At 38.2% G+C, this 24,579-nt stretch overlaps 1 protein-coding gene across 7 annotated transcripts in view; it reads right to left on the bottom strand.

The window, feature by feature from the left end:
• Positions 1 to 4,875: 4,875 nt before the first annotated feature.
• LOC101159214 (disks large homolog 4) overlaps positions 4,876 to 24,579 on the bottom strand; it is an 89,703-nt gene continuing 69,999 nt past the window's right edge. For all 7 annotated transcript variants that reach the window (XM_023962372.1, XM_023962371.1, XM_023962373.1 and 4 more), the window contains 19 exons: positions 24,099 to 24,152; positions 23,516 to 23,566; positions 23,304 to 23,428; positions 20,897 to 21,066; positions 20,605 to 20,741; positions 18,430 to 18,574; positions 16,955 to 17,090; positions 16,669 to 16,825; positions 16,464 to 16,566; positions 15,974 to 16,088; positions 15,210 to 15,386; positions 15,077 to 15,119; positions 14,971 to 15,001; positions 13,590 to 13,640; positions 13,371 to 13,472; positions 13,028 to 13,200; positions 11,915 to 12,027; positions 11,706 to 11,797; positions 4,876 to 8,016 (listed from right to left, as the gene is read on the bottom strand). In XM_023962372.1, the coding sequence (XP_023818140.1) occupies positions 7,910 to 8,016; positions 11,706 to 11,797; positions 11,915 to 12,027; positions 13,028 to 13,200; positions 13,371 to 13,472; positions 13,590 to 13,640; positions 14,971 to 15,001; positions 15,077 to 15,119; positions 15,210 to 15,386; positions 15,974 to 16,088; positions 16,464 to 16,566; positions 16,669 to 16,825; positions 16,955 to 17,090; positions 18,430 to 18,574; positions 20,605 to 20,741; positions 20,897 to 21,066; positions 23,304 to 23,428; positions 23,516 to 23,566; positions 24,099 to 24,152 (2,082 nt within the window). In that variant the 3' untranslated portion in view covers positions 4,876 to 7,909. The remainder of the gene's footprint in view (positions 8,017 to 11,705; positions 11,798 to 11,914; positions 12,028 to 13,027; positions 13,201 to 13,370; positions 13,473 to 13,589; positions 13,641 to 14,970; positions 15,002 to 15,076; positions 15,120 to 15,209; positions 15,387 to 15,973; positions 16,089 to 16,463; positions 16,567 to 16,668; positions 16,826 to 16,954; positions 17,091 to 18,429; positions 18,575 to 20,604; positions 20,742 to 20,896; positions 21,067 to 23,303; positions 23,429 to 23,515; positions 23,567 to 24,098; positions 24,153 to 24,579) is intronic.

The raw sequence follows: 24,579 nt of genomic DNA, 5'->3' as shown, positions 1-24,579 counted from the left end.
TTACACCTGGAAAGACCTGCAGTGAAATTTTACAGTGCAAAATAAAATGATATTAATAATAAAATAAATAATTTAAACAGTTGATGATTTTTCTAATTAGACAAAACATTGCAGTCCAGAAATTTTAAACAAATAATTTTCAGCTTTAGATATAAGATTTTTCTTTTTCTTTTTTTTAAGTCTTTAGGAGCAAAGGCAAACCACAAAAAAATATAAGATTTTGCCCCATGAGCTACTTTTATCTAGTCTATAAATGTAGCAGGGCTGCTTTCACAGCAACACAAAGCTGCAACTCCACAGCATACTTCTGCACCGCACAGTGTAGAGCACCAATCTGAGCACAAATCTTCATGCACTCTGTCTGATTCAAGAATAAAAAAGCATCAAGTTTTCGTCTAGAGTAATTCCATTTGAGCAACAGAAGCATGGCCGCCTTGCTCATGCAGATGTGAGTCAGGTGGGTCACGAAGGATAAAACATGGGAGTAGAGAGTGTGAGATGAAACCACAACAAGCTGGCATAAATTATACAAGATTAATACGGGAAGGATTTGTGTTTGATCCTCCACATCAGCTTGTAGCTGCAGTGTTGCAATTAAAGTAACAACTGATGCTGGTAGTCTCCTGTTTATTGTCTTTGGTAAAGTGACTGAAACACCTCTGAGAAGTAGGTGTGTGACAAACAATGTGTGTTCTGTGAGGTTTGTGAAACTCCTTGGTGGATATACCCCTGCTGGATAATCATTGGGATGTAAGAGGATTAGCTTCACCAAAGTATTAAATCTGCACAGTAGAAAACAGGCAAGCCCCAATGTATGCTGTGAAAAGATAAAACCTTTTTATTTTTTTTCCATTGGGCAATAAATAATGTGAACCTCTTTAAAACTACTGAATAAGAGTTTGTTTTTTTACCTCTACAATAGTGCAATGACCTTGTAACAGTTATTTGATTTACTTTATTATGAAATCAGAACAGAAATTTGGAGACACACTGCAAAAATAACTGAGTTGTGTAAAGCTATGTACACACTGGGCATTTGACACACGCTCAAGAATGCGTGTTCAGTGCATTTTTTAACACACATGCAGCCAAACTAGACGAGCAGAAAGGGACTTCTTCCTTTCCTACGGTTTACTAGTTCATGTCGGGCACCCACTGTTGGAAGAGTCTTGGTGCGAAATGTCAAAACGGTGCGAATCTCGCTAATCTTGCTCCAGGCTTTTCTTTTAACAGTTCGATTCTGATATATGAAAGACTTGGTGCCATATAATTCTGGTCATGCACAAACCAGAATTATCAAAATGTAGTGTGACCAGAGCGGCCTGGTTTACAAAGAAGGAAGATGTCCAGAAACTTTAGGAATGGACTTATTCATTTCACAGGAACCCCACCTTGGCTATACAGCTCTCGGCTGCTCTTTACCCCTTCAGCCCCCCCTCTTTTTTTTATTTTTTAAATTACTTTTAAAGGGCTCCAGTTAACTGGATGGCTACCCCCAGGGAGGAAGCCTCTTTAACCAAATAGTGAAAAACAGACAACAAAGATAAAAAATTATAAATTTGAACTGTAAACAAAATGATACATACCGGTATATATAAAATAGCTCAAATCATTACAAATCAAAAAGGTAATTAAACAAATCCAAACCCCTTCCCTTTCTACTTCTTTATGCCCAACCCTCAAACAGGAAGTGAAGGCCTTGGCCACCAATTTGTATTCTTGGTATCAGGAAGAAGAGGTGAGAAACATAAGAAATCAATATACAATTCAAACCTGTGGTGTGTCTTGTTCTTACATGACATTATGTCTAAAAGTGATGAGCTTTAACAGCCTGTTTGTCAGCCTCTTATTGGATTGTGTTAAGGATTGTGTATTTTATAGGACTGGTGACAAAGCAGTTGTACCATGACTTAAAAGGAACGCCATCCAAACTTCACTACCAAATCCAAATCCCTGATTGGGGGAAGTTCCACCTGGTTTACCTTACAACGTGCGTTTAATGGCCGCATGTTTTGGACATAGAACCTGAAAACTGTGGTTAAAAACTTGCATTGCTACGTGTGAACATGAGAGTTTTAAACCCACAATCCGAGTCCCTCATTGATCAAAGTTCAACCTGATTTAACTTACAACGTGCGTTCAGTGGCTGCACGTTTTGTTTGTAGAGCCCAAAAACGGTCCTAAAAACTTGTGTAGCTATGCAAGGATTTGCACTGGATGAATTTACTAAATATATTTATATGAAAAATGTGTGATTTTTGTGTGTGAATTGGGCTTTGTTGGTGAAAATGTATAATTAAATAAATAAATGAATGCGAGAGTTTTGAGTGCAGAACCAAAACATGCATTTACATTGACTTTTGAACGTGCATTGCCAAGGGCAGTAAGATCTCGTGCCGTGTTGGACTGTAAACTTTGATACGTTGCTTTAGAAATAGAGCTATCGTGAGTCCTCTATATTCTCACAGAACACAAATCTGCTCGTTCATCTGAAAGTGCTGTCGTCACTGCAGCACTGGACCCATCAGCAAGCGGAGAGAGGCATTACTCTTCCGGGGGTTTATCATATTGTTACTGCTGGCACTACAAAAATGAGCTGCGGCACATAATGGCAGTTACTTACATCCCACCAAGGCTTGTAAGATTAAACCATTTGACAGTTAACATCACTCTGCCAGCTTTGATGTATGCAAATATATTTCAGATGCTAATCATTTGCATAATTTAACTATTCTCTGAATGTTCACTACTAATTTCTCTTCACTTTGAAACAACTGTCTTGTCTGGTAGACAGAGTAACAAAATGCTTGTGCGTCAGTGAATTTAGGGCGCCAAAATGTGAATTACTAAATTCAGACTTTTTTTTTTTTCAAATAACAAAATTCACTTTTCTGATCATCCATCTGTCACAGTTTTGTCTTTCTCACAAGATCAGCTGTGCTCCTCTGTGGGAAAAATGCACTGCAAGGCCTGCTACATGAAACAGACATTATGAATGATTGGAGGATCACATAATCGTGTGAGTAGGAGGAAACCAACCACCATGAAAGCCATGCTAGTTTGGAGGTTCAGATCCCCATTTACAGTCCATGATGGATGTTCCCTGCTTTGCCTGCCTGACTCTGTATCACTCTCAGATGGTAACATTCAGCAGGAATGAGGCTCAGACCGATGACTGATGCTGTGGTTTTTAGGGAGGATTTACTTCAGTTTTCATGCAACAAAAAAAAAGGTGAATGTAAATGAGTGAATCATTAAATGTAACCTAAACTTCTTCACATGCTGCATGAAAAGAATCTCACCCAGAGTGAACTTATTTAAACTTCACCATGCATGTCAAAGACACTTTGAAAAAGAAGACATTTTGTCATGCAAGGCTACACCTCAGTTGGTTGTCATGCAGCAGCAGAGAATATGCTGAATGCAGATGAAGGAAAATAAAAAAAAATAACAGACTTGCATTTTGCTTCTGGCTCTTTTTAAAAGTAATTGGCAGAAAATGGTTTTGTAATTTTTAATCGTTAATAAAAAGAAAAGCAGAAACTCAGGAAAAATGATGTATCAATGTGCCATGCTTTTAGTCTGTGCTCTATGAAGATTTCCCCTCATTAAAGACCCATTCCAATAAAAACCGCATTTTTGGTGTTTTTAACATCTTCGTGTGGCATTTTTCTAATGATATAGGAAATAAAAAAAGAAAATTAAGCTTAAATTTGCAAATCTGCATATTTCTTTATTCAGATGATGATAGATCAGGAGCAGACAAAAAATGCTGTTGGAAAAAGCTTGTAACTGGGACGTAGATGGTACAACAGCAAGCTGTGAGCTCCCAGCTCTGCTCCATACCACTTGTAGATTACTAGATTCATGTACATCTTCGTTTTCCTCGTCCGAGCTGGCATTTGGCTTAAAACTGTACGGCTGCATAGCTCCAATATTGCTCTGCATTTTTGTTGCAGCGGTTGTGAGGGGCTGTAAGCTAGTGGGAGAGAATATAAACAGATGGATTATGGGTAGTATGGGTGGGCTTGCTTTGTGCCAACAGTCCCCCCAACAAGTCAGAGGCAAATTTCTAGCAAACTACTACCACTCTGCAGAAGTTATGTCCTAGAAAACGACACCGTTGTTTTGTTTGTTTTTAATTTTATCTAAAAACAGCGTAATCATAATTCAACGACCACTAGGAATGCTTTTGAAATAGATGAAAAGATGATCGGAGTGGGACTTTAAGGAGTGATGGAGAGAGCTTGCACAAAGCTGGTAGCTGACTTAACAAATCTGACCCAAAATGTGGACTATATAAAAGATTGAAGCTTTAGACTTATTCAGTTCACAAATCCATCTTTTTTCCCCATTAAAAAGGGTATTCCTTATTTAATTGTGTGTGTCGTATCATGTAGTACCATATTGGGGTGCTGTTTGGTATCTATTTTAAAACTACAGTCCCCAAAAGACCAAAGTTTCTGTATATTTGTTTGTATTGCAATTCAGAAAATGGAACAGTTCGCAGATGTATAAAAAAAGAAAACACAAGATTGCAGAATTATTGGAGACATAAGCAAATTCTGATCACTTGCAAAACACCAAATACCAGCCCACACTGTCACACATTAGCAAACAAAACATTTAGTGAGAATAGGAATTCTCATGGTTGTGCGCTTTCTTCTGTTTTGACCAGTAAGGGCAGATAGAGGATTTCGGAAGAGAAGCAAAAAGAGCAAGGGGATGTTCATTCAAATGCAGTGAGAGCAGGCTTTTATAAGCAGCTTAAAGTGGAGAACAAGCGCCACCCTCTGGTCAAAATGTCCTCTAGCAACCTGGATCTGTGGAGGCAGTAATTAAATAAAATAATAAAAAGAGGCCGCAGAGTCCATATTCAGAAAGCAATTTTAAATTCATTTTATTATTTTAATAGCTAATTTACAACAAGCGCTTCACTGAACTGGAACATTTTATTTTGCTTCATATTTTCATTATTTAATATATTTTTCTGCATCAGTTGACTTTGTTGTAAGTTTGTATTCAGTCTTTTCTGTAAAAATTCATATAATTCATAAGGAATATCACATTATGATACGGATGGCTGAGGGAGATATTAAGAAATACATTGAACCCTTAAAGAAAAAGATTTAAAACATATTCAATTCATGATTGTGTCGCCCTTTTTGGTGACTCCGTCACTGTATAAATGTTAATGCATGTGTGGAAAGTGCTTATATGATGCGTGTCTTTGTGTGTGTTGTCCACCCAGAGTGTGCAAATGTTTCCATATCATAGCAGTTTAACCAGTTGGGGGCTCCTATTTGCTTCCCTTTAGCAGTGCGGATGGCCAAGCTAAAGCCACACCGCTGCACCCCAGCAGCTCTAATGTATTTACAGCTTTTGTGGCGAAGACCCAAAGGGGTTTCTTGATGTAGAAAAAAAATACACAAAAATATACAGACATGAGATGAGTACAGGGACAACTTTAAATAAATAATAGCTCAGAAACCAAAACCAAGAACTGACACTTGTCATTCGCAAGCCTCAGCTGTTCCACTTTGTGCTGAGAGAAGTGAGTAAAAAGAAACAATAAATACTAAATTTCCATCAATACTTCCACCTTCACTCTTATAATTCAGAACATATAAGTTAACACAAACACATGCTCTTAAAACGGCCCCTTTCCCTCTGTCTCTGCTGTATTTACAGCAGACCCTGCCATCAGTTCAAACTTTTCAGGAACTCTTTAAATCGTATACACCAAACCTTCTCCGTTGCATAACATAACAGTATTGCACTACATCTTCTTGTGTGTCTCAGTCTCTCACACATGCACACATTTATGTAATATACATCATAACCAGCGGGATGCTGTTATAAAGGATGACATTTTTTTATTCTATTTTATACAGAAATTTTAAACTTTCGTCCGACTCACACACACGCACACGAGAGACACATACCGTCACGGACACACACAGCTGCATTGCACGTGTCTTCGTTTTTAAACAAGAGCATGTCATATATTTCAAAGCTCTAGTGTGAGGTCTGCTTTACATTGGCTTTAGCAGTTTGTTTCTGAGTAGCTTTTAGCTGCATCTTACAACGACAAAATAGAAATGTGAGTCAGTGCAACGACCAAAATGCAATATTACCCAAAGGAATCAATGGTATAATAATTGGAAATGGGAATTTTTACAGACTTGGTTCCCTTAGAAATTGTAATAAAAAAGATATATATATATATATATATATTTATATATATACTGTATGTATTTATATATATAGGCCATCGATATATTTTTTTGACTAACTTTATATTGTGTAAACTCAAGAAAGGGAAACAGAGAAGTGAAAAGTGGAAGAGAGAGAATAAAGAAGACCTATTCCCACCCAGACCCAGGAGTTTCCACACATGAATGAGCACAGCTGTGCAGAGACACAAACACACTTTAACACACACACCCAGACAGCATGGCTTTTTTTTCTGTGGCCACTGGAAACAGCGTGTACGACTGGAACAGAGAGGGATCTTTTGGAAGTGTGACCAGCGAGTGGATGGACTGCAGCGCTGAAGCTCAGAGTTCTGCTGCTTGAGCTCACAGATAATTTTCATCCTGGACTTTAACTGGCAGGCCCGAACTATCGGAGGTTACGATGCCACGCGTGTGTTAGTCCCACTTGTGATATTTTGTGTGCGGGTGCGTGAGAGTGTGTACAACAAAGGAAAAAAACAAGTAGCTCTGGTTTTATGCAGCCTCTCACTGCCATTTCTCTCCTCTTTTGTATCATCGTGACACATGCGGAAACTCTTCCACTCAACAAGGAAGTAGAGGAAAACCCACCCTACTGCTTTTTAATGTCTTAAAAAAAATACATTTTTCCCTGTCTCCATTGTTTATGAGAATGCATGCACAAATTCAGCATAATGAGTGATTATCTTTATAGTTATTTGAACTTCCTTTAAATAAAGACTTGCAATATTTAAGATGAGTGATACAACAAAAGTCAGTCTTGGTCTCTGAGGTGTTATTTGAGCTCACACCAGCGACCAAGAAGAGTCTTATAAAACATAGGTCTTTGCTAAGAAAAGACTCGTGGCATCTGCCAGATCCCCCCGTCCCAAACCAGTTCCCGGTCTTGCACCCTTTTTTGAAAGAAGGGGAGTTGTTAGGTCGAGGGGGAGGTCAGAAGGCCAAGAGACCATATAAAACAAGGGGCCAGTATCTCTTTGAACATCAGGAGGCATTGGCGCTAGGAGGTGTTCAGTGCAGGCATGAGACTTGAGATGACTGCAGGGGATGAGGTGCTCTTAACACTTCATCTGTGCTAGGCCAAATCCCCCCCCCCCTGCTCTCTTTCAAGCTGCCTGTCGTCCAGAAAAATCTAGACGGTGTGGAGAACCTGGCGTGAAAATACAACTCAGATCTGTTGCAGCTAGTCCCTCTGTGTGTTAAATTCACTTCATTTGCTATTGATCTGGTGAGAAAATGCAAAGGCTTCTAAATATGCATAAAACCACGCAAACATACATACCCACACACACACGGGTTATTTAGCATCACTAAAGCGTTTAGGACGTTTGCCTTCCCCCAGTTTTAGATGCAATCATAGCTCGTATCAAAGGTGCATTTAATGCTAAGTGTGTTCAGGGCTTCAGTGTTCAGTCCTGTTTCATCTATGTGGAATACTGATTAGATCTTTTCACTGTGTTCACATCTGCGCAGTTTCTTTTTTTGGTATCTGTCTTTGCCTCGCTGAGTTGCTTCCTGTGTGTCGGCCTCTTTGTTTTGCAGTGATTGCCAAAGCTCTGACGTTGCTGTAGGACAGACATACAGACAGACAGGCGAGGCCGGCTTGGCTGTGAAGGTGAAGGGCGGTGTCGGGTCGGTGGCTGTGAGGGAGCGGCGTTTGGGCGGAGGCAGCATCACAGCCTTTCCCGAGTTGGGATCCAGATGTAAGGCCCCGACTGTTCCTCAACCACTGTCTTTACTTTGTGATATACCTCTTCAAAGCTGTCCCCTTCCACGACAGCTGCAGCAGGAAACAAAGGAGGAGGAAACGTTAGAAAAAAAGGGGCGGATAGACCATAGGAGGTAGAAAAATGGAAGCATTGGATATAAAGATGAAAGAGTGAGTGTTTATCAGATGTGTACAGTGTAGCAAATAACCAGTAATCAGCACTATTTTATGAAACATCAAGACCTCGCCAAATTTCCTTTATGTTAATATTAACACACTTTCTCCCACATATTTATTCTTTAAGTGTTTGATAAGATGCCATGAAGCGCAGCTGTTCACAGCTTGTTGGAAACAAAACAGTAACAGATTTGCATGGAGACCTGGCTTTCATTTTCTGTCTACTGCTGAGATCTGCCCTAATTACGTCTTTAAAATGCTAAAATGCTCCAAGTTCCCCAAAACAGCACTGTTTTACTGCTTTTAACTCCCTCAGATATGCTTGTGAGGGGCTCATTATTCCAGAGGAAGATTGCGAAGCATTGTTATTGGCAAAGAATCTGTAAACACAGCATCAGGTCACAAAGTGTAAATAAGTAAAGAAAGCTATGATGTGAACATGTGAACGATGAGTTGTCTGACAATTCAAAGCCTAATTTTTGTGTTTAGTGCTGCCATCATTTAAGGCCCAAGTTAGCGAACAAATTCTCTGCTTTACTGCATAAATATGACCAAAAACATAATAATATTTCAAACAGGTCCTAAAAATAGATGATCCAATATTGTATCTCTGTGAGCAGTGAAAGTAGGGGAATTAATTAAAAATGACTGCATCCCAAATAGCACACTGCTGCCTATCTTCAGCTTTCAAAAAATGTGAAAGGCTGAGAAGCTGGGGGGCTGCTTTAAAACAACATGTGGACCAATGAAGCCAGACTATAAATGTTTGATGTAAAGCACCAACACGTTGTTTCCTTTCTTACTCCCTTACAAAATCTAATGGAAAAACCAACGTGGCACCACAGAAAACAAGATTAAGGAAAAAATAAGAGCTTTTTTCCCGATGAAGACATGTGATGAATTTTGAATAACGACGTTTTTGAGAAAATTGCACTTTTTCTTTTTCTTAAAGACTCACTCCAATGAAAAAATAGTTTTTTGTGTTTTTTACATATAGTTGTGGTATTATTCTCATGATGGAGGACATATAAAAAGAAAATTATGCTTCAAATTGCAGTTAGAAAAAGCCTATAAATGTGTTGCAGAAGCTACTACGGCAAGCCACAAGCTCCCTGCTGATGCATCCACTTGTAGATAACTAGATCCATGTACAAGCATACAGTTTTAAAACCAGATGTCAGCTTGGGCGAGGAAAGCGAAGACAAGGCTTAATTTTCTATATGTTCATGTCCTCCATCATCAGAAAAATGCCACAAGAACATGCTAAAACACCAAAAACACAGTTTTCCTCAGAGTTGGTCTTTAACCTGCATGCTCTTTAGAAATTGGTTCATCAGATGTTGGAATTTCTTTTTTCCAAGTGGAATATCAAGTTCCCAAAGGTAACAATAGGGGGAAAATTTCATTAAAATGTTTTATTTTTAATAATGGTCCAATAAATACAGTATGTGTTGTTGTTGTTTTCAATTATGACTAACCACTGTTCTTGGCAATAATTTAAAAGAAAATTTAATCAAATGTGATGCCATTTTGACATCTGACTCCATTGACAATAACATTTCATTCTTCCATTCACTAAATGTAAATTAATTTTTACTACTGTAGCCAACATGTGGCTCTAAAGAATTGCCATTTCTGAGATTATTAATACATATACAGTACAACATTAAAACGATACTATACAACAGCTCATTAAATGTAATCCTAACTTCTTATGTTGATTTTGCACAATATATTAACCCTGAAACATGCATACTGACATGTATATACAGTGAATTCCTAAATTTTTTTTTAGGAGTGATTACAGTATTAACATTTCTACATTATCCTGGACAACCCTTTAGCAAAGCAGAGAAGGTAAGAGGTTGAAAATTAGGCCTCAGTCTAGTAATCAATAATAATACGGCTGAGTCCCAATACGTTCTTCCTCCTCTCAGTCAGCCCAAAGATGTGGATTTGTAAGTTTATGTGCAGAAGAGTTACTGGCGGTTCATTCTTGATGAGAAAGTAAGACATTCTGTCCTGCACATACAGCTGTGGGAACAAAACATTTTTTTTCTGGCCAGGACATTTTATTCTCCTTAAAAAAAACTCTCATAAGTCCTCATAGGGGCCTCCCACTGATAAGTGCACACGCCACATGGATTTCTGCATTGTGCCAACAACAGCAGCTGTTAGGAAGAAATGACAGAAATGTTTTTTTTTCATTCAGTTGACTAAAAATGGAGCAAATTTAGTTTCTAAAACATTTGATTATTTGTTACTATAGGAACTGGATATGGATTACCTTCTTCAGGCCTTCTCTGGCATCAGCTAAACCAAAATGCCAATTTTCTGTCTTGTCTGCAAGACAAACTGTCTTGCTTCTTACAGACAATAAAAGCAGCCTTTAAAGTGTCCAAATTCTCGTATAGAGAGAAGGATAGTGTGATGTGCCAGGGCCATATTCTCCTTGAAATGTGAAAAGCAATTTAAATTCAGTGTTAGGAATGTTTTTCCTGAGTTACCATTTAGATTAGACTGACTATGGCAGAATGTAAGTACAGAAACTGACTTTTGTTTTCTGTACAAACATTTTGTGTTACATCACCTTGACACATCAATAAAAATTGCACTGGAGGTACTTTATGGTGCTTTTTGCTTCTTTTCGTCACCTGTGCTATGATACCTTACAAGATACGATGGTGTATTGCATGGCTAGATCACATGACGATCACAATATTCTACTTGTTCTTTTCTGTTCGAACTTTTACTGTTACGACTCTCACTGTTTTACTTTTACTACGCTGTGTTTTTAAAGCTCTTCATAATTTTGCCCAAGTTTACTTAACTCAGCTTTTAACTGTCATTCTAGAGTTTTAAAGTCTGCCAGCCAATATTTGCTTCATGTGCCCATTGTCATGACAGAAACACTGCTGGCCCTCAGTTATGGTAAAACATTCCTGCAGAACTGTCTATAATATCAGACCTTAACAGTTTTAAATGTCAACTAATATGTACCTTTTTAGAATGGCTTTTAGAGCTCAGTAGTCGGTGACATTTTCTTTTCTTGTATTCATTCTATTATATTCTTATTTGTACATTCTTACTTTCATGCATTCATTAGCTAATTGCTTTTGTAATATGAAGGTGTTTTTAATTTTTTTTGTTCATTTGTCTAATTTTAAACTTTGTTTTATTGCGAAGCACTTTGGTACCCTGAAGCAGTTGTAAAGTTCTATATAAATAAAGCTTCATTCGTTCAATAACATTGCATGAACATGTATTGAGATGTGGGATACCATGGAAACAAGCAGCCACAATGTTCTAGATTTTGTTAACTTTTGCTACATTATTTTAAATATACATTTTTAAATGAGTTAGACAACATTGCAAATTGGTAATCATTTTGGGGACATTTATACATTTCTTTTTGTGTCAAAAAATCCCCCTATAACAGAACACTTAGCAATGGTAAAAGGTGACCATAAAAAGTCATATCCTAGAGATGTTTAAAAGTCTACATAAAGATTAAAATGTGAAACTTTGACTGTGCAAATACCAGAGCACTGATTAGTTTTGCATCAAACGCTGTCTGATCTCACCTGTGAAACACTCCAGGAAGTCTTGTTCTAGTTTAAGAGCTCGATCCATTCCTTTCCTGGCCTGCTCTTCTGTCAGACGAGTGTTGATTTCTCTGTTGACATCACACACATTCCTTTAATTTGTACTCTCCTTATTTTTCAATTTAGAGTAAACACATAATTTCTCAATCAAACATTTAAAATTTATTATTTAGCATTCTAGTACGTACAGAACATTCTCCAGGGATTTGGGTCGGACAAAGATGGCAATAGGATGCAGCTGAGCTGCTTGTAGTCTGCGGACAGCATTGGCAGAGACATCAAGGATGCAGTGTTTCCCTTGCTGCATGTGCAAATATAGAAGGACAGAAGAGAAAGCAAATTTCATTAAAGGAAAAAGAAAAAGTAACAGAAACAAGGCGTAACACAAAAAAGATAATTGGAGTACAATAGGATACTTTTACGGCTAGTTAAAACTAAGTTTTTATTGATATCAACCAAATGTATTTATATAGTACTTTTTATAACTAGTACCACAAAGTGCTGCACACACAAATACTTACATAAAAATGAATTAAAAATGGATTCACACCTCACTTTACCTATGGAGGCAAACATTGGGCATCAGATTTTACTTAAATTAGTCTTTACTTTGCAAGTCAATGTTGATTCAGGCAATTGATTTCAGTGTCATTTATTGTATTTTTGTAGGCAATCAATTGCTTTTAGTTACCTTTTTGATGTAAGGATTTATATTTTTCTAGAAAGAGTTCCACTTTTTGACCCGCTTTTTTAGTTAACTTTAGTGGATGGTTTGTTTTTCCGTATTTTGTGCAGGCAGCCTGTAGCTCCTGCCAGAGGTTCTGCCCACTCACAGCTGCTTGCATTTGGTTAATTTTATATTTTGTATTTGAGGTTCCCCTTCCTTTGTGTGTTTGGTTGTTCTCCATGTTACTTTGCTCTAGTGTTATCCACCACTCTGTGTTAATTTAATGTCCTAGTTTCTGGGTCTCCTTTGTTTGTTTTGATTTTTTAAAATTTAATTTGTCCTTCAATTGACTCAACTGTCAAATGGAGTATTTTGCTGCACTTGGGTCTCCACCTGTTTGCCCACTGTAACAGATTTCTTCAGTTTGTGTTACTAGTTATGTGTAACGTTTTTCTTAACCAAATAGAGTTGGTTTTGAATGATTAAAAAAAAATTTGATAATGAATAAAATTGGTCTTTCAAATTGATTTAGTATTTTAGTATGTGGTATCCAACCAAACACTGTATGTGTTTTGAAGCAGTTATCCATAACTCATACAGATAGTTTTGAATCAACAAATAAGTTAATAGGCACCTGTTCTGCCACCTCTCGGACGCTCTGAACGCTGGTGCCATACAAGTGACTGTTGTACTGGCCAGCCTCTATGAATCTATGGCTTTGGATATCTTTCTCCATCTGTTCCCGTGACGACACAAAATGGTAATCTCTTCCATCCACTTCATAGTCCCTCTTAGGCCTCGTAGTGTCTGTCAAACACAGTAAAAAAAACAGAATGGTACATTTTATATATGCTATAGCAAATGTCAAAAATAAAGCTATTGCTTTTCTGCAGACATCTTGCTCAAGCTGCAGCAGACATGTCATTTAAAAAGTGAGAAACAGGTCAGTCTCCGTGAGTGACAGCACAATTACTCACGAGGGACGCAGGATCCAAACTTATCAGGGAACTCAGACAACAGGTCGTCATTTATCCTGTCCTTCACCGGACCCAGAATGATAATGGGCCTCGCATAATGTACTTATCACGAGGGAAAAGAACAAAAAGAGAGCAGGATTAGACACAAAAGAGGAATCATAACAGAGATTTTATTTGATGCTGAAATGGAGTTTCAAACATTTCACTCCACAGCCTTACCTTCCACTTGAGTGACCGTCTCATAACTTTGTGACATTTTCTTATCTCTCCCTGTTGGCGGAATATAATTGAATTTAGTTTCAGGTTTAAAGTAACTTTTGGGTTTTATATTTGCAAATTAGCATCTTCATAAATCTATGTGAACGTGGCTGTATTTGACTTATGCCAACTAAAAGCAAATCCATCCATTCAAGCTCTTATTCACAAGCACCCGTTTAGGTTGGGTTGACCCTCATGGGTGCTGTGGGTTGTCCGGGCCCGTAGAGGGTCCTAGTGGCTGCATCTTAAGGTCAGCACAGGTGTGTCTTTTAGTTCCCTTGTGGCTCATGCAGCCACCTTAAGGGGGATCATGAAAATGAAACATACGATTATCGAGCATGTGTTACCGTGAAATATTTGTAAGGATAATGTAAGTTACAAACACTCATGATGTCGTGCAGTGCCCTTCCGCAGCACTCCAGTCGTTAGTACGTTGCGAGTACTGCTTCCTTACTAACCTTGCTGCACGCACAGGGAGTGCAGGTGATGCAAAAGGACGCCCAGGAAAACTACGCTCTGATTGTCTAACAGCCAGGCTACGAACAACGGGCGCACACATATAACTTGAACATCACTAACGAGCCCCATGCAGAAAGCGTAGGGTTCAGGGAGGTTGAGAAAAAAGAAAAAATCCTACCATTGTGCCTGCGTCTGACCTACTTCAACCTTACTAACCTATAACCTGTAAGGGCATTTGTCAATAAGGCATTTCATATCTCTCCAGTTTAGAAAGAAAATAGACTGAATGAGAACATTTTAAACTTCTTAGTAGTTAAAAAAAATCTACAAAGTTTAACAGCAGAGAACATGGGCTTTCTCTAAATTTAATTAATTGATGTCTAAGTTATACATTTTTCTTTGTAAAGGAAAAGAAGTTTGCATGAAGTTTAGGGCTGAAAAGTGGTTCCACTCCCATCCATCCACCCATTTTCTTAACCTGCTTTAGCCCTTTTGGGGCCACGGGGTTGCCAGAACCTAACCAGGCTTCAGTTGGTAGAAAGTGGAGTACACCCTGGACAGGTCACCAGCCTGTTGTTGAACCACACAATCACACACGCATACATACTCAGAGTCACACCTAAGGACAATCTGGAGTAATCAATCAACCTATGAAGCATGTTTTTGGACAGTGGGAGGAAGCCGGAGTGCCTGGAGAAAACCCACACATGCACAAGGAGAACATGCAAATTGCACAGAGACAGGACCCGTTAGGATTTAAACCAGGGGCTTCCCACTGTGAGGTGAAGGCGCTAACCACTGCTCCACTCTGGTTCCACTCCCACTCTGACACTTTAATATGGTATATTCTAGCATATAGTGAGGTTTTGTTTCAATTCATCACCTTGAGTGCTCAAGCTGTCTCGACCATGATCCTGCAACAAAGAGAAGATGTCAGATTTACACACAGAAGGACAGATTGGAGCAAGAGTTTCAGAGAACAAACATACCCTCTCTTTGGTGTTTCCACGAGACCAGTCTTTCCTTTCCACTCTGCAAACAGGGATGAGGAGGAATAACAAAACAATCACAACAGAGATTTAAATGTAACTTTATTGAGATGGGATTTTTCAGGAGTTGTACCTGTGCTTGCTGGGAATGAAGCCGACCTCCTCTGCCTCGTTCTGGGGACTGACCCTGCGGGCTTGCCACCACTCTTCGTCCCCGCAGTCTAACACATGCAGCACGTCCCCAAACCGAAAACTAAGAGCTTGACTGAGGAAGCCACAGTCTGCAGTCTTGTCATAGTCAAAAAGAGCCCTAAAACATGGAAAAAAAAGGAACAATGTTTTTCATTTACAAGTATTCCTAACAGCAAATATGTTACACCTTAAGTGCTTCCAATGCCATATTGAATTCTAAACCACTTTAATACCATTTTTCTTTGCTGAAGAATATGAGAATTCCTGGCGCACCCTAAAGGGCCTTAAGTAAACCTACATATTGTCCTTAAAATTTTTTATTTGATCTAAGTTAGGGATGTGCAACTTCAGACCTCGAGGGCCTGTGTGTCTGCATGATTTCCAGATATACAAGCCCCACTCATGACTGATTACCTGGTTCAGATGTGTCCAGCCAATTAGAACATGCCAGAGCAGGGATTGTTGGAAAACATGCAGAAATGTGGCCCTCGAGGCCTGGAGTTGCCCATCTCTAATCTAAGTTGATACAATTCTTTCACATACATATATAAGGAATTTTATTTCTTTACATGACATTATTATAAGTTTTCAGTAAATAGAAACACAACCATTTTTGTCCAAAGGCAGTGGACTTCTCCCTGCAGAAGTAAGCTGCTGTATCGGAATGACTGTGTTTTGTGCTGTTTTCATTTTGCGGTGTGAGACCTGATATAGAAGCCTCTCTTTGGGTTACTCCTCAAAGTTGTTGTTCCAGAGCCCATGCTGCTGTTCATTAGCTGTTCCCTCAGGTCGTGGATTTTTGCCTCAAAGCGGCTGTACTCTGTAGCAGAGAAGACACAAACATTTTGAGACAGACAAGTTTTACATTTCACACTCTAAATGATCACTTGTTATGTGCGTTATCATATTGGTTAGAAAGGTTTTATTTATAAGATATTAAATCATTTTTTATTTCATAAAAGAAAGTATTACAGTCTTGATATGAAAACTAAAAAATGTTACTTAATTTCAACATGAATTTTATTTTAAAATCAGACTCTATGAGATGAAAAAAAATCCCTGCAACATAAACCGTCAGATATTGAAGCCAGGTTTTAGTGGAGTGTAAAAGACATGTTGGCACAGTTATTGACAGGAAACAGCTTTTTAAAATTCTCTCAATGTGCAAGCACATATGCAGAGTTTGTGGTTGTACCATCTGGTCTGTACTGAGCGACGATGGTTACAGTCTGGCCCGCGTTCTTCAGTGCAGCAGCGGCCTGCTCATGTGTGGCCATACGCAGATCCACACCATTTACCTGTTACACACACACACACACACACACACACACACAAAGCAGGAGTGTTTAAGGCCACAGCTAAAGCTATTCCCTAGAATAGATGAGTCAAAGTGTTCTTACACTAAGGATCTGATCGCCTTTGTGAAGTTCCCCGCTGAGGTCTGCTGGCCCTCCAGCCAGGATGAAGGAAATGAAGATACCCTCTCCATCCTCACCTCCAACAATGTTGAATCCCAGACCTGTGGAACCTCTGTGGATCAAAATCCGACGAGGTTCTCTGAAACGATGAAAAGAGGACAATTGGAACTCCTGATAATCAACTATACTCCATTCCTTTGCTAACGCTCCTACTAAAACATCAATCATTATGTCTAGCAAATGTTTTGTTTTAAACAATGATCCTCACCTCGGGATGTCATCGTCTCCCATCATGCCATGCAGAACAGGAGAAAACCGACTTGGCGAGGTTGGAGTGAGGGCTTGTGGGTAATCGGATCCAAGATAACCGGGGTGGCTGAGTTCAGTGTCCATATGGGAATATGCTGAAGGAACACACAAGACATTTTCGGATTTTGGGGGCAATTATTGTACCTGGTACTTGTTCAGCACATATTAAATAAACAAAAAGTTCAATTCAAAGCATTGTTATAAGAGGGGTTCTTTTTGAAGGCACAGAATATTTTTCCACTGAAAGTTTTGAGCCTGTTTTGCATGACAAATGTGTAGTCCTGAATACATCAAGGATTTCTTTTTTAGAGCTTCTTAAATAACGGGGAGATTTGAAGACTGTTTCAAAACATTTCTATGCCTAACCACTCACTAACACTTCAAACTCACTTGCAGCTCACTGCCTTTCTTTGACACAGTTTTGACATTTTTGTGGATAGAACAGTGACCCTGCGACAGACTGGCGAACTGCCCAAGGGTGTACATCGCTGTCACCCAACAGTAGCTGGGATAGGCTCCAGCAGCCCTGTGACCCCCCAATGATGGAAATTAAGCAGGTTTAGGAAATAAATGGATGGATGGATGGATGGATGGATGGATGGATGGATGGATGGATGGATGGATGGATGGATGGATGGATGAGGAATAAAACATGTAAATCTCTAAAAGTGTTATTTTCTTTGGTATCAAATGGGTTTTTAGTTGTTCCTGCGGCTTTGCCACAAAAACAAATTAAAAAAATGACATATATTTTAAGTCAACTTATCCATCTTTATCTGCACTTTACTTTGAAATAGTCACTTGACTGCTGTGAAGCTTAATTATAGTTGTTGTTACTAGATGTGGTCAGCTGGAGGAATCTGACAGGTTAAACTGCTCTAAATGCTCCCCGGGGTTAAATCCGCCTCATTTTTGGCTTCAGCTTTTTGATTTACTTGTTGTTTCCTGTTACTCCCTTTTTCTCATGTTGTGCATTTGTTCCGTCTCTACTATAAAAGCTTTTCCATATGAATTGGCTTTTATTTCTTGCTGTTTTCTTTCATGTGTGTTACAGTCTATATATATATATATATATATATTGTGTTTCTTTATAGCTTTTTGTTCTGTTTTTTGCAGGATGAATGATTTTTATTTTAGTCTTACAATTGTTATAAGCTCTTTTCCTGGACTTATTTGAATTTTTGTTCTTCCATTTTTCATGTAATAATGATGCTTCACTGTAACAGTTTTGTGATTCTGGAAACATGTAAAGGTAAAAAAGCAATACGTTTCATTGATGTTCATTATTTTTCTACGAAGAAAGAAATAATAGAAGACAGAAAAAAGTATTTTATGTTTTCTTTTAAAAACTATTTTATTGTAAAATAAAGACATTTGTTATTGTTTTTCGGGACACCCGAAGTGTCTCTAGAAAACATTCAGGCAAAGGCTTACTGCTGGTGAGGTCTGGAGGGTTGTAGGAGTTGGTTAGGAAGAGGTTGTTGGGCTTGGCCACCCTGAGGTAAACCACCTCGGCTGTGTTTTTCAGAGCCCCCACCGCGTCCTCGTGCATCACATCCTCCAAACACACGTTGTTCACCTGAGAGACGAAGACAAGTTAACCATGTTATTAACAAACAGAATCCATTACCTCTTTAGTAACTGTTTAACAGCTTGGAAGTGATGAAAACTGTATGATGTGCTATAAACTGGAACTACTGCAAAGGAATAAATAAATGAGAATTAGTCGGAACATCAGAAAATAACAACTCTGAAAAGAATTTAATAATAAACATTTTTTAATAATATTATAAAAAGTATTTTCTTAAAAGTAACAACTGATGTAAACTAAAACAATCGACAGAACTGTTTGTTTAAAATGTACTCTATACTTTTAAAGACATATAAAGTGCCCTTTTCTTTAATTGGCCTAATAATGATGCCAATAATTTGAGGTGCATTTTTCCAAGTCCTAAATCTAAATCCAATCCAAATCCAAAAAGACTTTTTTCACTGGCTTTTAGTACAAAATCTTTATTTATTTATCTAGAACATTTTTTAACTTTATTAGAAGTTCTTTTTGCTGGGTGTGACTTTTCTTTTGTTTGATATATTTATTTATTTTTGCCTAGTTTAATGACAGTGGCTCTGGGAACGAGACAGGAAGCAAAGCTGGAAATAGCAGAGATGAAGATGTTGAGGTTTTCTCTGATTGTGATGAGGATGGAAAGGATCATCAGTGAATCCATCAGATAAACAGATCATGTTAGATGTTTTGGAGATAAATGCAGGGAAGCAGATTGAGATGGTTTTGACATGTTGAGAGATGGAACTGGTCAGACTCCTTTCGTGGTGAAAGGAGTCTGAGATTTGGAGCTGCAGGAAAAAGGCCAAAAAGGAGGTTGATGGGTGTAGGATATGAGGATGGTTGGTTTGAGCAAGAAGGAGGCAGAGAGGATTAGATGAAAGCAGATGATTCGCTGTGGCAACACCTGTAGGTAGCAGCCAAATTGCAAAGAGAACATATTTATGTATTTAAAATCACATTCACACAGAACCCTCAATATATACTGTAGATGACGTCAGAGATCATCCTTAGTTTTATTGGTGTGTTAAAAAAAAAAAAAATTTAACCACTACGTCTTTTTTTCTCTTTTTTTTGTTGCATCCAGGTCTTTAAAAATGAGTCTTGCAACTCAGTATCACCAGTCTTAAACATTAGTTCATGTCTTAGACCAGATGCATTTTATTTGGATATTGGAAACGTTGAATCTATCGTTTGTTTTATTTCATTGGTTTATTTGACAGGGACATTGCACATTAAAACACATCTCTGCAAATGTACCAGAGTTAAAAAAGATTATTTTTGATTTTTTGTCCCTAGAAAGGTGGTGCATTTGTCTTCCCAAAAGCGAAGTGAAGTAATCTTGGGAAATGTTCCTCTTTTTTAAATATGATCACAACTCAGTGAATTTGAGTTTTTCCCCATCTTAAAAGCAGCAGGGTTATCTATCGTTCATTAACAATTAATTACCTAAAGTAAAATTTAAAAAGCTGTACATTTTGTAATTAAATGTGCTAAAAAAAATTAAAAAGTGAAGAGCTAAATGTATCCCATTGCTTTATATGTAATACTGTAATGTAAAGGCAGAGGTGGACTAGCAAGGAGCATATTTGTACATCTATCAACAATGCTGCAGAAAGAAAGGCTCCTGAACTGTGATGTTGCAAACATATAAACACGCAGGGGAAATGAAACTGTACAAACATATGTTTATGTGTTTGTACAGATTAATCTCCCCTACTAAAGGTAAAGGTTTAAAAGACACCATTTAGTGGGCAGGAAGCACCATTTTGAGGAAAACAGCTGTTGTGAGTCTCGGTGTTGTCCAGTAGATGGCAGCAAAGACATTGCAGTCAGAGATTTATCAGATGGTTTGCGTTTTTTAACTGGCTAAGGAAAGCAAAAGAAATTATAGTTTTAATAATATGGCTCCTGATATACAATGGTGCAACATTTGGAGACACTATATGAGCACACAGATGTGTGACTTTACGTTAATCTGCTATAGAAGGCAAGTTTGTGCACATTAACTGCATCTCAGCAGCTATTATATTGTTGTAACTGACCGCTAAGATCTTGTCCCCAATTTGCAGTCGTCCATCTTTATGAGCTGCTCCGCCTTCAATGATCTTGGTGACATAGATGCTGTTATCTCCTGGTATGTGCTGGTTTCCCACCCCTCCAGCAATGCTGAAGCCTAATCCTGAGAAGAAGAAGAAAAGAAAAGAGATGAGAGAAGCAAAAAGTGAGCAAAAAGGAGGTGAGAGCGAACACTGAGCAGATTTACTAAATCCAGAGGGTGCAGCTTAGGCCATACAAAGGCATTGCTGCTGTACGCCACTCCTCGCTTCCACATACCTTTCGGACCTTTGATAAGTTTGATTTCAGTGACTTTCTCTGCTGCTGGTTTTCTGCGGAGGACGTAGAGGCGGACAATAGCACCTGCCTCCTTAAGAGCCTCTACAGCTTGGCTGTGTGTCACCTCCCTCACATCGACATCATTCACAAACAGGATGCAGTCATTCACGCTGAGAAATGGAAGGAGAGATAAGGAGACTGTGAGAAAAAAGAATCCATCATGTCCTTTCGATTTGGCGAGGAAAGTATTTAATCCTCCAGCAATGAGGGTCAGAAGCGGTGAATCTCCAGATGTAGCTTGGAGATCCAGTTTCACTGCAGACATGTGTCCATATCCCCTTAACTCAAACCTTAAGTAGGTAGAATTCAAAGTTTGCTCAGCGCCTTTGGAGTCTTCAGTTTAGCTTTAGTAGAAAACGTATCTAAACAGGAAGCAGCTTCAATATTTTTTACAATAGCAGTCACATAACACAGCAAAACACAAAACTCACCAAGTATTTTTTTTCTAGTTTCTAATTTACATATCTAATAAAACTTGAGATGCAATAACTTGTTTTAAGATGATAAATATTGAATATGATGTTGAGCCATTTGATCTTGAAAACATCATCATTTAAGCAATATTTCTAAGGAACCAAGACCCTTTTACCCTTACCTAAGATTTTTAAGCCAAGATTTTTTGAGCTTGTAAATGGTGAGTGGTCTTGCTTCAAATAGACAGATAAACAGACTTGCTTGGTTCAGGGTAACTAGACCGTTTTTTTACATCATTTTTAAGACAAATTTCTTTTTAATATTAATCAAATTCTAGTCTAGGATGGTTATGGACTAAAAATACATTCAGTTGACTATTGCAGTGCTTCAAATGGGATACATTTGGGAGGAAAGTGTATAAATATACTTATTATAATCCTTGTGCCATCCTAGGCACTTTAACATTGGGAGTTGAGTCATCTAGACCCACTAGACAGTGCGCTGAACCTTTTTTCTTCAAGGATTTGAGAACCTAGCTGGTGTCCATGGATTACATGAAATCTTTCCACTTTTATCCACCTTTGTCATGGTAGGGAGAACATGTCAATGCAAGGATGGGGTCATCTAAGATAGCACAAGGGTTAAATACTTTTTTGAGCTATACACAATTATTCTAAGAGATACTATTTCCACTTACCTGAGAAATACACCTTAATGTTAGCATTTGTAGCTAAATTCAAGATTTTATTTTACCTTTAAATGGCAGGACATCACAATTTATTTCTAGAAATCTTACTATGAAAAAGTCTACTAGTTCCATTGGCAGATTTTGTCATGTGTAACAAAGACAGACATCTTATATTGTACATTTTTAGGCCATTTTTTTCCAGTGAAGGTTATTCCCACAAAATTATAATTTGACCTCTGGACCCAACTTTGACATTACAGTAGAACTACCCCAGAAAAGCTGCAACCAGAAATTCTGGAAATATATTTAAAACAAACTTTTTGAGTGGAAAAAAACCCAGAACCAAAAACTATTTTTTGTACACATTAAAATAAGAAAATTTTCCACGAAACTCGACAAAAGCATTTAAAAATGTATCTTATGATGGTCTTCTAACAGGCTAATTTGCACAACGTGAGACAATTTAAGGGTCATTTTCAAACATGACTGCAAGGGATCAATACTTTTGTAAATTATGAACTAAGAACTGTGTACTTGCACAACAGCATATTTGAAATAAGTTTCCAGAATAGTTTCTACAATAACCCACCTAAAAATAATACATTGCAAGGATGTTTTTTTTCTCTGATTGTTTTTTTCCCTAAATGTTTTGCATGTGGTTCATGTATTTTCCCCACAGTGTTTGAAAGGTGTTACTTGTGGCAGACAGAAAAGATTAAGCTTAAACAGAAGCTCTTATAATAGGCCAAACTACAGCTTTTTTTGGCCTAATCAGTGATTTCAGACAGACGTTTTCAGGTCAGCTTTACAGCAGAGAATTCCTCCGTGCATCATGTCTTTCTTGCAGCATGAGCAGCAAAACAGTTCATAAAGAGATCCATTTTCTCAAGAAGGCTAAATCTTCGTGCAAACACCTGGAGAAACACCAATATTTTTTAATTGTAGGCAAAGAGGCTTCATTGAATTTAACTTCTATGGGCCTCAATTTATGTTTGTTTCATACAGAGCAGTGAAAAGTTCAGAGATATCGCTTTTATTTTGAAACCTGCTTAACAATAGTGCTTCCTCTCTGATGCAACTTTGATCCTACGCAGCGGGTGGAGGTACACATTTTTTTGGACGTAAAAAGAACATGGTAAACTACTTCTTCTCTGGGTGTGTTTGTTGACATAAAAACACCAGGCGTTCTCCATTTGAATCACATATTTGCTGCAGGCACACGCGCATGCCGCTGTGTGACTTCACCTTAGCCGTCCATCCTGAGCGGCTGCTCCTCCTGGGATAATTTTGGTGATGAAGATGCTGGGGTCGTCACCCACATGGGGGTTGTCCGTGCCCCCTGCTATGCTGAAACCCAGGCCTGAGTTACCCTGCAGTGGCAAAGGCAGAGGTTTTGAAGAGACATAGTATTAAAATAATCATATACAGTTTAAAGCTGTAAAAAAAATCTGACTCACTCTTTCCAAAGTGATTTCTTCATACTCGATTTCTCCTTCTGTCCCGTTTACCTGATTGTGGAAAATGTTGATTAAGTCACAGTGACAGAATTTCAATCTAAAAAGTTATACGTTTCTATATGTTGCTCTAAAATGTATAGTCCTCATACTTTTTTTGGGCTGTTGTCTAAAAGATGTCATGATCTAGTGAGTTAAAGAGTGAAATATTTTTATTTGCAATTGCAGCATGACTATTTTAGCCTAATTTGACTGTAGAATAAACAACTTAGCTAAACTTCCCACTCAAATAAAAACACCCCAGAAGAGGAACTAACTTAATGAACACATAGTTTTACTGTGTGACCTAGAAAAAATGTCTGTTGGTGCTGAGATGATGCAAGTATGCCCTAAAATATCCCAGAACTTTTATCCATCACAGTTCATGGTTTCAAGTGGGAAAGCCATCTCTAAAGAAATTTATTCAAACATTTTTTAAGACTTTAGAGGTACAAATGAATACTGGGAAATAAAGGAATACAGGTAAGCCATCTGTTTGATTGTATGACAATAACACAGAAGAGTAATTATTAGACATAATCCTTACATATGGGGAGCCATCGAGCGTGTCAGTGTTCACAACCACCGGAGGAGTATTTCCCTGCAGGTGCGGAGAGAAGACATTAAGAAGCAGTGGCGGAAAATGTGAGGCTGAAAGCTGCAGCCAGAAATTACAGCCAGCTCAGCTCTTAGCTGTGATAACACAGACCTCACTTCAGTGTTACCTTGCAACAGGATAAAGAGCTCTACTCCAGGTCTTTTTTTATTTTTTACAATCTTTCAAAGTGGACACAAACATAATTCATGCAAGCTGCATTGTTTTCCATTTACATTTGTGTGCTTGCTTTCTTTTGCTACAGCTTAATTAGCGTATGGGCTAAATTGCTGGTTTCTCTAAATGGCAATTATGTGAATATTGTGGAGGCGGGCCAGCATTCCTCGCCCACCCGCTGGTTCAGGACTGGCATGCATGGACTGTGCACCGTCACAGATGAAATACATGGTGACAAAGCACTTGAATGATGATG

Source organism: Oryzias latipes, chromosome 14, assembly GCF_002234675.1.
Source record: "Oryzias latipes chromosome 14, ASM223467v1".
In the NCBI taxonomy this organism is placed as follows: domain Eukaryota; kingdom Metazoa; phylum Chordata; class Actinopteri; order Beloniformes; family Adrianichthyidae; genus Oryzias; species Oryzias latipes.
Note: the sequence above shows the minus strand (reverse complement) of the source record. Positions and strands in the feature narration are given on the sequence as shown.